This window comes from Halichoerus grypus, chromosome 5 (genome assembly GCF_964656455.1).
Source record: "Halichoerus grypus chromosome 5, mHalGry1.hap1.1, whole genome shotgun sequence".
Classification (NCBI taxonomy): domain Eukaryota; kingdom Metazoa; phylum Chordata; class Mammalia; order Carnivora; family Phocidae; genus Halichoerus; species Halichoerus grypus.
In genome coordinates, this window is record NC_135716.1 from 94,820,626 (window position 1) to 94,840,181 (window position 19,556).

Here is a 19,556-nt window from a genome sequence, read left to right on the forward strand (position 1 = left end):
GGTCTCCTGCTATGATAATAACATTTCTTGAAATTTTAGTCACGTAGTTCCTCATACATATGTTGTCAGCTCTATTAAATTTGAGTCCATGACCTGTGAAAGAATCTGCTTTGAAAGAACTTTTAGGCATCCTGTTCAAAAGCAGAATTTGAAAATTAATGGGAAATTTACTCTTTGCTCTTTTTGGGAGAAAATCAGGGATGTGGTGGTAACAAGCTCATGCTCTCCCAAGCATGCTAGGCTTCTCTCTACCCTCTTAACTCTATTGTAGAATTAATACAGATTTATGTGAGAGTATAAATCACTTAGAAGTAAAGACAGTTAAGAAGTAAATGTTGTTCTTAACTCCTTAATGTTCCAGTTCATACTATATTTCTTAAAAATATAATTTTTATTTTAATTTCATCATAAATGAATATTTTCTAATAAAAAATTTAACTATATAGATAAAGCCAAAGTCCTTCCTGAACACAACCCAATCTCTCTTTCCTCCTCAAGAGTTTTTAGTATAATGGGTATCCTCTCAGACTTTCTCCAAGCATACCCATAAATGTGTGTATGTGTACTTTTTCACTTATTGTGTCTCAGAGATCTTTCTAATAAGTCAGTACATTGCTTGTTTTTTTCTCCTTAAAAAAAAAAGGCGATTACATCATATGCCATAGTAAGGGTGTACCAGTTGATGTTGCTATATTTTATTAACGGACATTTAGGTTGTGTGTACAGTTTTCTAACACTGTATTAAACAACACTGCAATGAGCATCCTTGTGCATGGATGTGACTAGTTTGGCGGAATAGATACATTCCTCTGCTTTTCTAAGGGAATAAATTCCCACATAATAAAATTCCCTGCTTCATTCAATATATGCTCCCTGGCCATAAAGATTTTCAGCAAACATACAAGATGGTTTCCTCCTATCTTTCCAATTATTCCCGTAACTGGCTAAACTGAAATACTAAATCATGGACCACAGGCTTTAATCTTGCAAGCAACCTCTCCGTCTTCCTTTCTCTTCTCTTTAAGGGGAGCAACTAGAAATAACCTCTGATTAATCCCAAATCACAAGGCTCACACATGCAAGGAAGACACAATAAGAGGAAGTCAAAATAACAGGAATAAGCTGTTTCCCTTTTTTATTTGTTTTAGTTTCAGGCTGAATAAATGCAGTGAAATTCCCCATTGCTATAATCTTTTGTGAAGCCTCTCCCCAACTGCTAGAGACCTGTGTGTTTTACAAGCTAAGTTCCTCCTTTCTTGCCTCAAAGGCATACGAAAAACAGGCCATAGGAAGATGTCGGTTAAATGAGAAATTGGCTTATTTTTTGGAACTTTTACTCTCGAACCACTAAATGCCATAATTTGTAATATGAATGATGATGTGGTCAAATCTGTTCAGCCAGTAGCTGATATCAGACAACTACTCTTAAGAGGTAGCTGTTTTTTCTGGGGCTCAATGTTTTTCTGAATGCAATAACAATGTTCAACCACTTAAGAATGCAGTCTTCTTTTTTTTTTTTTTTTAAATATAAATACCCTATTTAGAAACAGTCCATATATGACCAGCCTTTCCTGCTTCTTTTGGCTCTTTTCTGCCAGAGTACCCACCACTGAACCTGGTATATCCCTTTCAGTAATTTCATTCTCTTCCCAGGGCAGAACATTTTTTGGAGCTCCTACTATTCTTAAAGGAACCAAGCCAAGGGGAAGCAAGGAAGAGGTATTTTGAGATGTATTTCTGGCTTCACCAGCTGCAACTTAATACTGTTTCTTCCTTTTTTTTTTTTTCTATGCCCACTGTTCTGTGCCTTATTTATTCACTTACTATATCTTGGAGAATGTTATACATAAAGATCTATCTCTCATTCTCTTTAATGGTTGCATAGTATTCTATTGTATAATCATACCATAATTTACTTGGCTGGAACCCTACTAACAGACACGTAAGTTGTTTCCAGCATTTTTTTTTTTTTTTAAGATTTTATTTATTTATTTGACAGAGAAAGACACAGTGAGAGAGGGAACACAAGCAGGGGGAGTGGGAGAGGGAGAAGCAGGCTTCCCGCTGAGCAGGGAGCCTGACGCGGGGCTCCACCCCAGGACCCTGGGATCATGACCTGAGCCGAAGGCAGATGCTTAATGACTGAGCCACCCGGGTGCCCCTGTTTCCAGCATTTTGCTGCTATGACCAATATTGCAATAAATATCCTTACACATACACTTTATTGGATGGGTCTAAGTACATTTGTAGGATAAATCTCTAAAAGTGGGTCATGAAACTAGGTTAGTAGGATCACAATCATGAAACTAGGTTAGTAGCATTTAATGAAAAATAAAGTACAAAAGACAAGAAAATAGTATAATATAGCATGGCATAGTATAAATATTATAGTAAAACATAAAGTTAGTATACATTGTGGTGAAATTTTTGTTTTAGTTAATTCATGTATGTTGGTGTCTATGTGTGGCCTGGATTGTGGCAGAACAATGGAATGTATTTCAAAACTGTTTGAAAGATACCTCTTTAGACTCTGGTATGATAAACAGTATCTTTATCATAGCTTTCTTTCTTCTTCCTCAAAACTCTATGCACTTTTTATTGTATAGCTCGGGAACTTAGGTTGGTTTTTCAGGCAGAGACAATTGAGTTATTTAGGGTGGGTTGGAAAAAGAATAATATTAACACTATCAGGAACAACAAATAAGTTAGAATTTAATTGTAGTTCTAATTAGCTCTAACATCTTTCCCTACAAACTGAATAATATGTAACTAAATTATCTTCTTAGGGCATGACTGTTAATAAACAGAAATTTGAACAAGAAGCTGTTGTATAGGGGCGCCTGGGTGGCTCAGATGGTTTAGCCTCTGCCTTCGGCTCAGGTCATGATCCCAGGGTCCTGGGATCGAGTCTCACATTCAGCTCGCTGCTCAGCGGAGAGCCTGCTTCTCCCTCTCCCTCTGCACCTCCCCCTGCTCATGCTCTCTCTCTCTCTGTATCTCTGTCTCAAATGAATAAATAAAAAAAAATCTTAAAAAAAAAAGAAGCTGTTGTATAAGATTACTGTATTTAAAAGCAAATGTTTCTGATTTCAAAGTAATTTACATATAATACAGAAGTTTTGGAGAAAAAAATTAAAATGTGCATATGATTCCACTACCCAGGGACACCACTATTAATACTAAAACTACAGATTTCAGGGGTGCCTGGGTCGCTCAGTCAGTTAATTGTCTGACTCTTGATTTCAGCTCAGGTCATGATCTCAGGGTTGTGAGATCAAGCCCCGCCTTGGGCTCTGTGCTGGGCATGGAGTCTGCTTAAGATTTCTCTCTCTCCCTCTGTCCCTCCCCGTCCCCCCCCCTCCACTTGTGCATGTACGGACACTCTTTCTCTCTCTAGAAAAAAATAAATAAAAATAAAACTACAAATTTCAATCTATTTGTTTGAGTCCTTTTCTTGTGTATACACACATGCACACGTTATTCTTATAATCAAGATTAGAAGATATATTTAATGTTATGTACTGCTTTGCAAATTTAATATTACACTGTAGGAACATTACCATGTCATTAAAACGTCTTCATATGCATCATGTTTTGTTCTGTTTTTTTAAGATTTTATTTATTTTACAGAGAGAGAGAGAGAGGAAACACAAGCAGAGGGGAGGAGAAGAGGGAGAGGGAGAAACAGGCTCCCCACTGAGCAGGGAGCCCGACGCGGGGCTTGATCTCCAGGACCCTGGCAGATGCTTAACCGACTGAGCCACCCAGGCACCATTTATTTACACAGCTACATAAAATAGCTATGTAAAATAGCTACCTAACAATCCACCATGTGGATGTATAACCTAATTCATGTAGCCATTAAGCAAAGGCTACTTTTTATAAAGAATTAATTGGAACTAGAACAATATAACTATGTTATCATGAGCTGTTTGGGGAGTAATTGGAAGTAACTTATAGAAAATTTTTTCTGTAAATAAATTTTTACATAAAACCATTTAGACTACAGCAACTCTCTTCAATAAACAGATGTCCTGAGATTAGTATACTTAATAAAAGAAACCAACATTGAATTTTTAATTCAAAAGCATAACAGAAAAGTAATACTATGTCTAACTATACTGCAGTAACTCTCTGAAACAGCATTCAGATATAGGGATGTTGCCTTATAAATAAATCCCCTTTAAAATAAATTTTCTTCTTGTGGTCCAAATTAACAATGAGAAAAAGAATGCTTTCTAGGAAATAATAAAGAAACAGTATATTTTGATGTGTATTTACTGGCTAGTGATATGACATACAATTTAAATCATTTAACATGAAAAGATAATCTCAAAGATAATCTTTAAACTTCAATTAGATAGATTAGTTCTGTTACCCTTAGGAAAGAGGTAATAATATTCTATCAGAAGGTGAAAAATGTACAATATTGTTTGTTTTTCCTCTTTAGAAAAATTATTTATTCAAAATAATAAATAAAATTATTTATCAAAAAATAAGAGAGGGGCACCTGGGTGGCTCGGTCAGTTAAACGTCTGCCTTTGGCTCAGGTCATGATCCCAGGGTCCTGGGATTGAGCCCCGCATCTGGCTCTCTGCTCAGTGGGGAGTCTGCTTCTCCCTCTCCCTCTGCCTGCTGTTCCCCCTGCTTGTGCTCTCCCTCTCTCTAATAAATAAATAAAATCTTTAAAAAAAATAAGAAGATAGTAAACTATTAAAACTAATAAAGACAAGGGATAAAGGCTGCTTTAAAGGGAGCAGTTCATTAAAGCAACAGAAGTACTGTTTCTTTTTTTGAGACGGCTAATGATTTTTAAATTACTATTAAGTTTTGCTGTTGGAAAAATAATTACTGAACTCTCTTCAGCAAAATTTTAAAAATTAAATTACAGAATTTTAGTTTCTAAAAAGGAGTAGAGCAAAGCTGAAAAAGCTACTCCACATCACTCTACTTGATGTAAGAGATTGCAGGAGGCAAGGGAAAGGAAAGCAAAAATGAACTACTGGGACTTTATGAAGATAAAAAAACTTCTACACAGCGAAAGAAACAATCAACAAAACTAAAAGACAACCTATGGAATGGGAGAAGATATCTGCAAATGACATATTTGATAAAGGGTTAGTATCCAAAATCTATAAAAGACTTATTAAACTTAACACCCAAAAAAACGAATAGTCCAGTTAAGAAATGGGCAGAAGGCCAAGAACAGACATTTTTCCAAAAAAGACATCCAGATGGCTAACAGACACATGAAAAGATGTTCAACAGCACTCATCATCAGGGAAATACAAATCAAAACCACAATGAGATATCACCTTACACCGGTCAGAATGGCTAAAATGAACAACTCAGGAAACAACATGTTGGCGAGGATACAAAGAAAGGCAAACCCTCTTATACTGTTGGTAGGAATGCAAACTGGTGTAGCCACTCTGGAAAACAGTATGGAGGCTCCTCAAGAAGTTAAAAATAGAACTACCCTACTAGTGATACATCTGACAAAAGATGGGAAAGACATCTGAAAACTATACACTGAAAACTATAAAGCACTGCTGAGAGACCTAAATAAATGGAGAGAAATACCATATTCATGGATTAGAAAAGATAATATTCTACAGAGGAAGGATAGTCTTTTCGACCAGTGGTGCTAGAACAATTGGACATCCATATGAACAGAAAGACTTTGATCCATATGTTGTACTATATAACAAATTAATTAATTCAAGTTGTATCATAGACCTAAGTGTAAAACTTAAACTATAAAATTATAGGAAAAAGCACAGGAGAAAACCTTTCTGATCTTGGTTTAGGCAAAGAAGCAAAATCCATAAAAGAAACATTGAGAAACTGGACTTCATCAAAATGAAAAACTTTTGCTCTTCAAAAGATACAGTTAAGGGGTGCCTGGGTAGCTCAGTCAGTTGAACGTCTGGCTTTGGCTCAGGTCATTATCTCAGGGTCCTGGGATCGAGCCCTGCGTCTTGCTCCCTGTTCACCATGGAGTCTGCTTGTCCTTCTGCCCTGCCCCCCCGCTCATGTTTTCTCTTTCCCTCTCCCTCAAATAAATAAGTAAAATCTTAAAAAAGAAAAAAAAAAAATACAGTGAAGAGAATAAAATGAGAAGCCACCAACAGGGAGAAAATATTTGCAAGATATATATCTGATAAAGCACTTGCACCCAGGTAAATCAGAAATCCTCAAAATTCAATGATGAGAAAACAATTTTAAAAACGGCCAAAAAATTTGAACAAGTCAGGAAACAATACAGATGGTGAAGAAGCACATGAAAAGGTGCTCAACATCATTAGTCAATAAGGAAATGCAAATTGGGGCGCCTGGGTGGCTCAGTCGTTAAGCGTCTGCCTTCAGCTCAGGTCATGATCCCAGGGTCCTGGGATCGAGCCCCACATCGGGCTCCCTGCTCCCCAGGAAGCCTGCTTCTCTCTCTCCCACTCTCCCTGCTTGTGTTCCCTCTCTGGCTGTGTCTCTCTGTCAAATAAATAAATAAAATCTTAAAAAAAAAAAAAAGGAAATGCAAATTAAAACTGCAATGAGATATTACACACCTATTAGAAAGGCTAAGATTAAAAAAGACTGGCCATACCAAGTGTTGGTGAGAATGTAAAGTAGTATAACCACTCTGGAAAAGTTTGGCAGTTTCTTAACAACAACAAACAAACAAACATACACCCACCAGGTAACAGAACCATTTCATTCCTGGGTACTTATCCAAAAAAAATGAAAGCATATGCCTATGCAAAGCCTTGTATAGGCAGTTTTATTTGCAGCAGTTCAAAACTGGAAACAATGAAAATGTTCACCAAAAGATGTGGAGCAGACATATGATGGAACACTACTCAGTAATAAAAGGAATGGACTATTAATACAATAACAACATGGATAAATCTCAAGATAATCACACTGAGTGAAATACCAGGCCAAGGAAAAAAAAATGTACATTCTGTATGATTCCACTTATATAAAATCCCAGAAAATGTAAACTAATCTCTACTGGATTAGTGGGTTGGGTGCCAGTGTAGGGAGGAGTAGGGAAGGTTAGGTAAAAGAGTCACAGAGGGGCATGGGGAAAATTTGGGGGAGGGGATGGATATGTTCACTATCTTGATTGTAGTAATGGTTTTATGAGGGTATACATGTAACAAAATATCAATTTATACACATTAAATATATGCAGCTTATTGTATGTCAATATATGCCAAATCAAACAATGGAGAAATACACAAGGAAATCAATGGGAAAAATAAATCCATTCTAAAAAGGCTTCCACCTTGTCCCTGTATTTCCTGTTTTCATTAGGGGTGGGAGGGGGGTATAACATAACATCTGTTTCATGCCCCAGAGCACACCCTTAACCCTTGCCGGCTGTCTCAAAATACATGCTTTTGGTGGTGGGGGTGGGGGTGGGTCAACTCACAACCATCAATTCCCACAAGAAAAACAAGCTAAAGTGTAAGCCCTATTGACAACAAATATTTATTCTAAAGATTCATTTTTGTATGAAGAACAGCATATTTTCAGTATTTCTTGCTTTATGGAATATACTTTTGTTCGAAATGGATGGACTGTAAAACTTTTGTTCTAATAATCATAACTAAGAGTAAATGAGTCTATTTTCCAAAGTTTTTAAATGGCCATTAAGGGTCCTCCATCTTCCTCTGGAGTAGTCAAACCTCGCTGGGAAGCCATCTCCTAGAGCTGCTTAGAATTAATGAGCTGAGGCTCCCTTGTTGAACTGTGTGATTCCACCCCAGCCTCCCCGGGATAGTTAGTTCATGAGCAATGTAATTTGCTTTCACTGTGGAAGGGATTCCTATAGTGTTCTCATTCATGAAAATAAACTGGTCAAAGAGAAAGATTTTCACAAAGAATGTTTTGTTCTGACATAATCTCTTGTAAAACAGAAAATCACTTTATATAAAAGTTCAATTAGGACCAAATAAAGTATAAATGGCCTCTGTAACAATTAGAATTTAAATATAGAAAAGTTGAATATTACACTATTTTCTACTGACTTTCCTGGTTCTATGCCAAACATGTCTTGGCTGCAATAGAAGAATGAGGAGGCTTTCATATTCTGGGGGAGAAAAGTAACTATGGTGGGGGTTTTTCTAGAAGGATGTAGTTGCAATCTGGTACTTTGCAGAAATTCTGGAAAATGAATGAAGTTCTTTTTTTTAATTAAAAAAAATTTTTTTATTATGTTATGTTAATCACCATACATTACATCATTAGTTTTTGATGCAGTGGAATGAAGTTCTTTTATAATTATAGCTCTATATGTAGGATCTGGGACCTTTATAATAAATATATCCCTATATAAACCCAACCCTGCCAATGTGACCTACTATTTATTTAGCAGCAACAGTGAACGATGTGGTTTTGTTCAAAGCTGTAAGTTTGAAGAACAGATTTTATGCCCAGGAAAAAAAATCTATTTTGAAGGTAAGGAGGGAAAAAAAAGATAAGCTTTTTTACTTAAACAGAAGGAAAAAACCAATCATAACTATTTCAAAACCTTTTCAACCCACTAGACATGAATTAAGAAAATACTAAATGGAAGAAAATTAGTAAGCTGCCATATTAGTCCGAGAAGTCCAACAGGTGTTTATTATTAAGCAAGAATTACAGAAATAATAATAGTAAAATCTTTATATATTACAGAAGCCCAAACAAATAAACTAATATAAAAAACAAAAAACTACAAATAAAGAGAGATTTCATTTTAACTTTAAGAATCTGGTATGGCAGTTGCTTTTCTCAAAGGGACTGAAACAGTTTTGACCCCAGCTGCTACTTATTTTATCTAACAATAGACCGTTTAAAGACGTCCCACTTCTGGCTAAGCTATTCATTTCAATCTAAACTGCATCTAGCTTAAGCCTCAGAAGATAACTTTATCACCTCCAAGCCCTATGCAGACTAAACACAACACTTGTGCCCGATTCTGAATGGTATCTTATATCCAAATGCTCCCTTAATTATAGCTCCTGCTTCTCAAGCTGCTCTTTCAACTTGTCAGAAGCTGCCTGAAGTAACTAAAATTGGATTCGCGCAGAAAAAATGTATTTTAGGAAAACATGTGCAACAAGCACCTACGCATCCGTTAACATTAAAACCAGAAGGCAGTATGTTGCAGCCACATAAGAACAAGCTGTAAAATTTAATAATTCACAACGTTCACTTTGAAATCTTATGGCAGTCTTTTAAAGCAATGCATCACAATGGTACAATCATTTCATCTGTTTGACAAACCTTTATTGAGTGTCTATATGCTAGGCCCTATGCTTGGTGCTGAGGATATAATGATTAGCAAAATAGACACATAAAGCTCTATAGGTTTGTTTGATTTCTAAGGCTGAAAAGCAAAGAGAAAATAAGGTCAGCCTGGTTTTTTCATTAGAGACAGCCATCCCCCCACCACCCTACCTCAATTGTGAAGGGGCTGAGGCACACAAGTTTTTGTAAAAGTCAACTGTAATATTTATGGGGAACCGGCTCCTGGAGTCCCAGTGCCAGTAGGGGTAGATCCTCAGCTGAGTCTCTTTAACAAATGTTGCCAAATTACTGTAGTTTCCTAAAATCTGATGGCTATTTGTAATAATACTGCTCCTGGAAAATGCTTTCTGGGTTTTACAAGGAGTCATTGCCATGAGCCAAGTACTTCCCAGTGCAGCCTAAGTGGCGAACTCTTTGGGTTCTAAGCTGATAATGCCTACAGACCAGAGAGCCAGGATCTCAGATAAGAACCAAGATAAAGAAGTGAGAAAACACCAGGCAATAGAAGTGAGGATTACGAACGAGCTCAAACTTCCCTCAATCCTTTTTTCTCTTCTCTTCATTGAGCAGAAAAATATGGGATAAGAAATGGGAGGGTGCCCTGGGTTTAATCAGGTTAGGACTACTGGTAACAATGGAGGGGGTTATAAGAAATAGAATAGTTTCCAAGGATGTACAGGGAAAGGAAGAAAATTCACCAATAGTGACAAAAGGGGAAGGAAGGCCTGTGGAAGTGGCAGAAATGAGTCACCAGCCAGAGTGAACATTTATATGCAATGTATGTTGGCAGGAGAGTCATTAAAAAACTGGGCACCTCTGAGGGCACACTAAAGTCATCCATTCATAACATTAGCAACCACTGACTGTTCCTTGGATATGGGGAACATGGTATGCACTGAAAGAATCTACATGAAGGGGAAAAAATGACTCCTACACTGTTGCAGTATCTGCAATGCCTGGCAAATTGTAGTGTTACACACAAATGCTAGTTATTAATCATTTATTCTTATTACAGAGAAGGAAGCTGTGCTCCAGACAGATTGAATGACGTGACCAAAGTCATACAGTTCTAATTAGTGGTATGGGAGGCAAAGACTCAGGCAATAAACTTTAACGTATGTGACTAGGCATGTGTCAAAGCCATAAACATGTGATCCGCAGGGAGCCATGCAAAGCCAAGACTGAAGCAAGCAGGGAAAGGAAGAAAAGAAGACAGACTCCGTCCCCACCCCCACCCCCACATATCAGAAGGGAATTGCCTCATGCACTCTGGAGAATGAAACCACTGGAAATTACTTATCACGTATGACAAAGCTACCGGGGAAACAAAACAAAACAAAAAAACCCAATAGTTTTCAGTGATAAACTACCCTGAGGCATATTTATTAGACAGAAATGTCAGTCTTTTTCAGTCATTCTTGAAAAACAAATTAAGTGTAAGAGCATATAGAAATAATAGGTTTAGATTTTATTTTTATCACAAATATAATTTTGGAGTAACCCAAGAAAAGACTACCCAGATATGACTAAATGAACAACACATTTACTCTATATCAGTGCAGGAAGGGAAAAAGGCTTTTTGTATGAACTCTATTGAGTGGTTGTTGTTGGCTACTTAGGAAATCACTGATTCTCTAAGCCTCCTTGAAAATTATCTAGAAAATTATCTTTGTTGCTCTAAAAAAAATCTGCAACAATGGAGCTTCATATGAACACACATGAAATAAATATTAATGCAATATTTAATAAAGAGGATAATTTTGAAAACAAAAAACACCCAAAGTACTTCATAAACCTTTTACCAATGAGCTTTAAGATGTATACTGATATAATCTCTAACTAAAATTTGAAACTATAAACATCTTCTTAGATCCTTAGACTTGGTGAGCTTTGCAGGGACTATGCTCTCTCCAGCATGCTCAAGTCTCTTTTCTTTGACCATTTCTCCTCCTTCTCATCCTCCTGCTGCTCACACAGATACCGTTACTGTCTTTTCTTTGCCTCTCCAAATCTGATCTCAAGACAAATTGGGAAACATCCTTCCAACGGTGTACAGGATTCATGAAACTTGAAAGGAGGTATACCCCCTTGTATTTTTTAAATTAGACTTTATTTTTTTAGAGCAGTTTTATTTTTTGTTTTATTTTTACTTACTATTTTTAAGTAGGTTCCACGCCCAGTGTGGAGCCCAGTGTGGGGCTTGAACTCATGACCCTGAGATCAACACCTGAGCTGAGATCCAGAGCTGGACGCTTGACTGACTGAGCCACCCAGGCACCCCTTTTAGAGCAGTTTTAGGCTCATGGAAAAACTGAGTGGAAAGCATATCACAGACCCGCCTCCCCCACCCCTTGTGTCTTAACAGATACCAAATACTAAATCAAGAATTCTTGGGGCGCCTGGGTGGCTCAGTCGTTAAGCGTCTGCCTTCGGCTCAGGTCATGATCCCAGGGTCCTGGGATCGAGTCCCGCATCGGGCTCCCTGCTCGGCGGGAAGCCTGCTTCTCCCTCTCCCACTCCCCCTGCTTGTGTTCTCTCTCTCGCTGTGTCTCTCTCTGTCAAATAAATAAATCTTTAAAAAAAAAAGAAAAAAGTAAGAATTCTTTATCTGGGGTCTAGGGAATCCAGAGATGGTCTTCATGGAGTCCTTGATCTCCCAGATATTATATCCTGAATTTTGGTATACGGATGTATATACATTTTTTAGGAAGCAAGTCTCATTAGGTTCTGAAGCAGTTGGCATTCAAAAATGGTTAAGGCCTCTAAGCTAAAGAACGAAGTTCAAGGTCCAGACATGAGGTAGAGAGACTTAAGGAACTATTTTGGGGTCAGAAAGGCTTTACCAACGTCCCTAAAGGCATACCACACAGGTAGCTGCCAGAGCAAGTATCAGTATGTATACCCAGGCCTTGAACTTCAACAGGAGCTACAGAAACATCCAGGTTAAAGAAATTACAACCAATGAAATGACTTTCAAAACATACGATGACCTCTTTTTTTCTTTAACACACCTTTAAAGCCTCTATCACGAGGTCCCTTGCTTCAAGCTCTCCTTCAAGAATACTGAATAGTGTTAGGAGTTCAGGCTTGCTGAGTTTTTCCAGATTCATCCTGAAAGCCTAAAACAAAGACAATGATCAGACAATCTCCAGAAGACAGAGTGAGTCTGATATTACTAAAGAAAAAAATAAATTGAGTCAGACAAGAAAAGAGCAACAATTACAGTAAAAAAATGCTTTAAGATGGCAAACTGTACAATTAAGTAGAAAAAATAAGAGCTTTCTGGTGTTAATCATAAACTGAGCAGTAAGAGAAAATAAAATTCACCTTAATTATGGATTTCATCACTACTCACAAAGATCAATTTTCCATCATTTTTTTCCTCCAGGCATATTTACGAACATCCTGGGAGGTCTCAGAAAGAATTAGTCATGAGTTTAGTTCACTAGAAGCGCAGGTAAAATTTGTGTTACCATGAATACTATTTCACCAGAAAATCATGAGATCATGAAAAGATTTCCCAGTTTTAGAGAATCAAATTCCTAAAGTGTATATAAAACATTCTGGCATCCCTCCAAACGAAATTTGGGCAAAGACAATGTCCGGTGGCAGTATGGGAGACATTTTTCTTTTAAACCATCTACTTTCACGTGATAGGTGTTCTCTGTGAAACAGTTAAAAAGGAAAAACACCTATCACGGTATTTATATTTCATATAGTAAAATAAGACTTCAATGCAACCATCATACAAATATACTTTTAAATAATTTCTTAAAATATACTGTCCTTAGTAAAAATCTTAATTGGACAGATTACTACAAACTGAATTTATCTGACTCAGCAAGTTCACGTTTCTGAGAAGTCTTACATCTTTTGAAATATGTTAAATGGCAAACTGCATAGCACAAACTCAGTCCTTTCCACAAGATTAATTTCTCAAAATCCACACAGAGACAGAAGTTAGACTGCTACACAATTTTCCAAGGGTCTTCTGACCAGGGGTATAGTAAGATACATTTTATAACTTCCGAGACTGAGCAAATACTACTTTCCTTCTCCCCCTTTTTAATTCCAAATTGTCACTCTCATACAGTTTCCTTTAAAGTGAATTACAACATGACGAGTTCACACACCCTCCAGTAATTCCCAACTCTTATGAGCACATTAAATTTTAGGAGGCACACAAAAGAGTCATTGATTCCTTCCAGAGCTACTGCCTCTCAGTGAGGGAGAGCGTGTAGAAAAGGCGTACTTCACTGTTGTTAGATTGTGTTCCAAGACATGCTGTATGAATCTTTTGCCATATGGCAAAATATGTTCCATCTAACTTCAGCTCTAACTGCTAACTTTCTAACTACCGAGTTTCAGCAGCTGGTAAGTGATCCTCACTTCTGGATTACAGAAGACCTCTCACAACAGGTATTTTAAAAATAACTAAAAAAAAACAAAAACAAAAGCCCACAAACCTAAGAAAGCCACACACTTAATTTAAGATGGTATGTTGGAAAGAGCGTATGGCTTTGCAGTCAGATAGATGCCAGGTCTGCATCATCTTAGTTGCATGATTCGGGGCAAGTTTTCTGATTCTCTGTTTTCTTATCTGTGAAAGGGGGATGATGATATCTAACTCATAGGGTTGCTGTGAAGATTGGATTAATAAATGTAAAACATCTTGCCAAATTCCTGATACAAGCTAAACAATGGTTTAACTATTAATAACTACTATCCTCTCTCACTTTCCACAAGAATTCTAAGAAAGGCATTATCAGAATTGGGGGCAGCCAAGATCTGACCTCAGAAATACCTTCAAGCTGCCCTTTTGTGGTTGGGAAACATAAATGAAGAGGGGTGATAGCAACCTGGAGTGAAGAACGGTGAGGAATTTAAGCCACCAGTTGAGTCACACTGGTTTCTTAGATGAAACCCTTCCCCTTCTTCCTGATGTTTTCATGGTTTAATCTTGCAGAAATTAAAAAGCAGAGGAAAAATCCTATCATTTTATGCCCATCCTCTTCCCTCCCATGATGTTCAGCAGAATAATGGGCAGTTGTAAAGGTACTCTGCGAATACCAACTACACTGAGTAAATGAACTGGATGCAGAAGTACCAAAGTAATAATGGTAGTGTTCACACGTATTCTTCTTTTTTTCTTTCAATATCTTTGTAGCCTTTCAATACTCTTATTTAGAGATCTAAAACTGGGGCTGAAGGAAGCAGTGGCATGTGAAGAAAGCATAACAGACTGGGAGTGAGGAGTGCAAAATTTAAATCTGAGGTCCGCCACTAAGCAGCTCTATGGCCTTGGGGAAAAAAGTTACCCAGTTGCTCCGGCACTGAGTTTCCTCACAGGTAAAATCAGACAGACTAGATAATCTCCAAAGTCCTTCTTTTTTCCATTCTAAGCTTTCATGGGTAAAAATCAAGAATTAATTGTTAGAGAATCCAATGAAATAAGAATAAAGTGAGTATACAACGAACTAAAAACAGACTGTACCTAAATCAAAGTCTTGGATCTGTTGTGATAAATACACATCCTCATAAAAGAGAAAAATTGAAACAATCTTCAGAGTCACTTTAATTATAAAGGAGTCCAGCCTAGGCAAGAAAAAATTCCATTCTATGTCAATGGCATAAAGCACTATAGTCTTGTGATCTACATTTGTAGATCGCTTCTGCACACAAATTTTAATATCTGGAGCACTCTGCTAATATGTACCCACTCGTCCAGCTGAGTGTCTACATGAAGTGAATACAATACAAATATGACACAGGAGGAAAAAAAGGGTCACAGCTGTGTAACTGAAAAACCAATATGACTGTTTTCACATATTCCCATAACCTTTCTTTAGAAATACTAAAATTCAGCAGTTCTTTGCTGTTCTTTATATTTGAATCCAATCTCAATACACAAGACATTGCAATAAATTTAATATAAAGGAAAGACCGTAAAACTGCATTATGTTTTAGGTGATAGCAATATTCCTGGGAGTGGGGGTAGCGGTGGGGGTGGGGGTGATACTGACCTGATAATTGGCAGTCACACTTTCGTCCTCGAGTATAAATTCTTAAGGTCTTCTTCAGTTAAAATTTGGGAAAATTGACAAATATATTTAAAATGCCATCAGCATGGTGGAAAAGTGTCCGATGCTGCAAAATAATAAGAAATTTATTGTCTATGTGACCATACTATAAACGATTTGATAAATCCCATGAATGTCAACTGTCATTACAGCTGATAAGGCCTGACAGGTGTGGGTTGACAGAGACAAGAAAGAAAACAGCTACTTCTTCAAGTCGAAGCTGAGTAATATAGCAAAACTACCATGCATATGACTTCCCTTTTGCAATTACAGTTAGGGAAGGTGAGGGCTTTCAAAATCATTTTTACTTTAAGATGTCCACTGCCATTTCAAGGACTAACTTATGAGAGTCCTGGAAGAGAAATGACTGTCTCCCTGAATTGACAAAAGCCTATTTGCTTAAATCACCATGACTGATGCACAATACACTCAGATGGGAAAATAACATAATTACAAACGAACTTTTCAAACTGCTAAATTTTGTAAGGTACGCACTTACCCCCTCACCTCCTGCCAGTTAATGAACAAACAAATCAACCTGTCACCATCTGGACTTTGTCTGTAAGGCTAATTACTCATCTCAGCTCCTACCTTTTCCCAAATATTAAGTGTTGAATTATATGCAAATTCTGTGTTTATGTTTTCCTAATAGTATATCAGACCCAGCAAACTTTTTTTTTTAAGATTTTATTTATTTGACAGAGAGAGACAGCGAGAGAGGGAACACAAGCAGGGGGAGTGGGAGAGGGAGAAGCAGGCCTCCCACTGAGCAGGGAGCCTGATGTGGGGCTCGATCCCAGGACCCTGGGATCACGACCTGGGCCGAAGGCAGACGCTTAACGACTGAGCCACCCAGGCGCCCCTAAGACCCAGCAAACTTTTAAAAAGATGATAGGCTTTAAATTTTATATGAGGAGACATAACTTTTGTCTTGTACTTTAAGGCAACAACTCTTAAACTTGACTCCCATTTTTGCCTAATATATAAATGATGTGGCCCAAGATACTCGGAAAAAGGCTGTTGCTAATTCCATATTAATTGTCAGAAATATGACTGCCAGATTTTTGGCATGCTGTATCGTAGTCTACAGACTCATTCTCTACTTGCTTTCTAAATGAGCTGTTACTTGTCACTGTCATCATCCATTAAGTAACTCTGAAAGACAAGATCATTTCAGCCAGATGCTCAGCTCATTCCTTCCATTTGAATGTCTCCAAGACGCAACTTTCCTTAGAGTTTAGAGGCAGATAGGTCTGTTCAAGGCATGCCACAGTCTATAAATTTGAAATAAAAACCACTCGTAGACAAGTTGTTTGGATACATTATCATACACTGTGGTATAGCTAACTGTAGCTATATTAAGCTTTATAGTTTTCTCAATTAAAAAATAAATATATATAAGAAAAGAGATAAATTATACATATTTTAAAACCCTGGAAAAAATAAGCCTATTTATGGGATATGTACGAAACTTATTTTTAGGTTATCAATAAATGATTTTAAACATCAGTTTGCCCAGCACACCATTTGGTCTATTCACATGCTACTTTCCATCAAGTTGGGGCCAACAGTCAGGAGTGTGTGAGTCTTCTATACAAACTTTTAGGTGCCAACAGTCACAAGCGTTGAGGCTATCAAGAAGGGCACCCTCACTCCTCCCTGAGCCTCCTAAATGGCAGTGCTGATTTTGCCATGGAGATATGTTGCTGTGGCTTGGGTTCTGTTCATTTTATTCTGACCTTTTCCCTTCTCTGGATAATACCCAAGCTCCATTTGTTCTGGTTCTGGTTGTACCTTTTTATTCTTGAGGAAGTCCCAGCTTTTGCTCTGGAACTCTGAATTAATTCTACAGGATAGCAGGCGTTGTTGCCTTTTTTACCACAGAGAGACTGGTTGGCAGAAAAAGAAACACCCCAAACAGTTTCTATAGCTATGTAAGCAGGAGGGCAGGGCAGGGTGGAGTACAAGTACGATGTTTGTCTATCTAGTATCTGGGTGTATGTCTTTATGTGGAACTGTAGGCTTGATTTCTAAATGGTGGATAGTATGGGGCACGAAAGAGGGAAAGCACATTTTTGGATGAGTCTTAGATAATTTGGACATAGAAACACTTTAAAAAATCTACAAGATCTGTTTTTTTTTTTTAAGTCAACTTGGCTAGTATAAAAAACAAATCAGTTGTTTTGCCCAGAAAATCACGCTTGCAAACTGCATAAAAATCACTTCTTTAATATATACTGAGACATCAAATTTAAAAAACTTATACTTGGGCTGCAATTGACTGGGATTCAGGCCATTTAGTAAGTTTTAGTATTAGCAATAAGATAGAAAGCAAATTTGCTCCAATTATGTAAGGATTTTCACATACGTATCAGCTAAGCCAACATATAGGAGGCCAATTAATTCTTAAAATTCAGAGTCAACACTGACATACAAAATGGGTGTTTTTGACAGCTTTCTACTAGATAATGTACTTCCTTAAAAACCCAGAATACATGAAACTTAAAAAATAAACATGTCACATTTATAAATACTAAATCTAAATACAGACAAAAATGCACTGCTATTTTTAAAAATGTATCCAAAGCAACCTACTATCTGGGGGTGGAGGGCGTTGACATACCTTGACTATCTCAAAAAGATTTAAGTTTCCCCACCCTCTGGCACTTCTAGTTTTTCAGAAGGGTTATTTATGCATTTAGGGGTAAGAGAATGACAACATTCCAAATTGTACTTCTCATTCCACTTTTGGCATTTTAGAATTAGGCTAGGGAAGAAAAACATGTCAAAATACTATCAGAAAATAATTTTCTGACCAAGAAAGCAATCTTTTGTACATTTACTAAAGAGAGCTGTTTTTGCTATTATTATTTACAAAGGTTCTAAAACCAAGATATAAAAACAAATATTTTACTGAATTCTACAATACTAAGCAATATAAGCTTTACTACAAATGTCAAATCAATCTTTCAGTTGAAGATAAAAGATATTACTGGACTATTTGGATCCTTGGGCTAGGGGACGCCTGGGTGGCTCAGTCAGTTAAGCTCTGACTCTTGATTTCGGAGCAGGTCATGATCTCAGGGTCGTGCAACTGAGCCCAGCATTGGGCTCCACACTGAGTGTGGAGCCTGCTTAAGATTCTCCCTCTCCCTCTGCCCCCACCCCCTGCTCTCTCTTTCTCTCTCTCAGGAAAAAAAAAAAGTGTTTGGGCTAAATTGGGTGCCTGCCCCCATTCATATATTGAAGTCTTGATCCCCAGCACCTCAGAATGTAATACATTTGGAGACACGGTCTTTAAAAAGGGAATTAAGTTAAAATGCAGTTATGGGGGGGGGGCGGCTAATCTAATATGGCTGTATCCTAGGAAGAGGGGGAAACTTGGACACAAACATGTGACAGGGAAAGATCATGTGAAGACATAGGGGAAAAATGGTCACTACAGCCAAAGAGAGAGGCCTCAGAAGAACCAATCCTGCTGACACGCTGATTTCCAATTTCTAGCCTCCAGGATTGCGAGAAAATAAATTTCTGTTGTTTAAGCCACCTGGTCTATGGTACCTTGTTATGGCAGCCCTAGCAAACTAATACAACATGTTAACCATTTATTACTTTAAAGTCTCTTAGAGCAACTAGATCTAAGCCTTCCCTTTACCAGGAGAGTGCTGTAACATTTCTCAGAATGCCTTGCTTTGTCTTATTGCTATCAGTTTGTTTTTTCGAGCCACACAATATAGTATTATATAAAACAGAATGGTTTCAAAACAGTTTCGGAGATTATAAATTTCAGGATCCTGAAATGTAATACGAATAATGCACTTAGAAAGAAATTGCAACAGTGCTAAGGGATCGAGATGCTTGTATATCCAATAGTCAATACAGACTTTGAAGTAGGCCTCAAGAAACCAGTTCTGTAATGAAGCTAATTAAGGTTGACATTAAAAATACTTTCAGTACTCTATTCAAACATACTCTTTTCACAGCAGATTCTAGGATGCCAGATTTTCTGGCTTTATGCTTAGTACAGAAATGAATAATGATATAATTGAGCCTATCAATGTTAATCACCACCACCTCAGAGTTTTATAGCAGAGTTTTCCAAGAAGAATTCAAGCAGGAATAGTAATAACAAAAAAGATAAACATTTATTGAGCTAAATAAAAACAAAACAAAAAAGAT

The 19,556-nt window shown here is 37.3% G+C and overlaps 1 protein-coding gene across 1 annotated transcript in view; it reads right to left on the reverse strand.

Moving 5' to 3' along the window:
- The window catches only part of CTTNBP2NL (CTTNBP2 N-terminal like), a 51,385-nt gene that overhangs the window by 23,289 nt on the left and 8,540 nt on the right, over positions 1–19,556 (reverse strand). The window contains exons 2-3 of the mRNA XM_036122369.2: positions 15,321–15,444; positions 12,309–12,416 (exon numbers count right to left, since the gene is read on the reverse strand). Coding sequence (XP_035978262.1) covers positions 12,309–12,407 — 99 coding nt within the window. The 5' untranslated portion in view covers positions 12,408–12,416; positions 15,321–15,444. The remainder of the gene's footprint in view (positions 1–12,308; positions 12,417–15,320; positions 15,445–19,556) is intronic.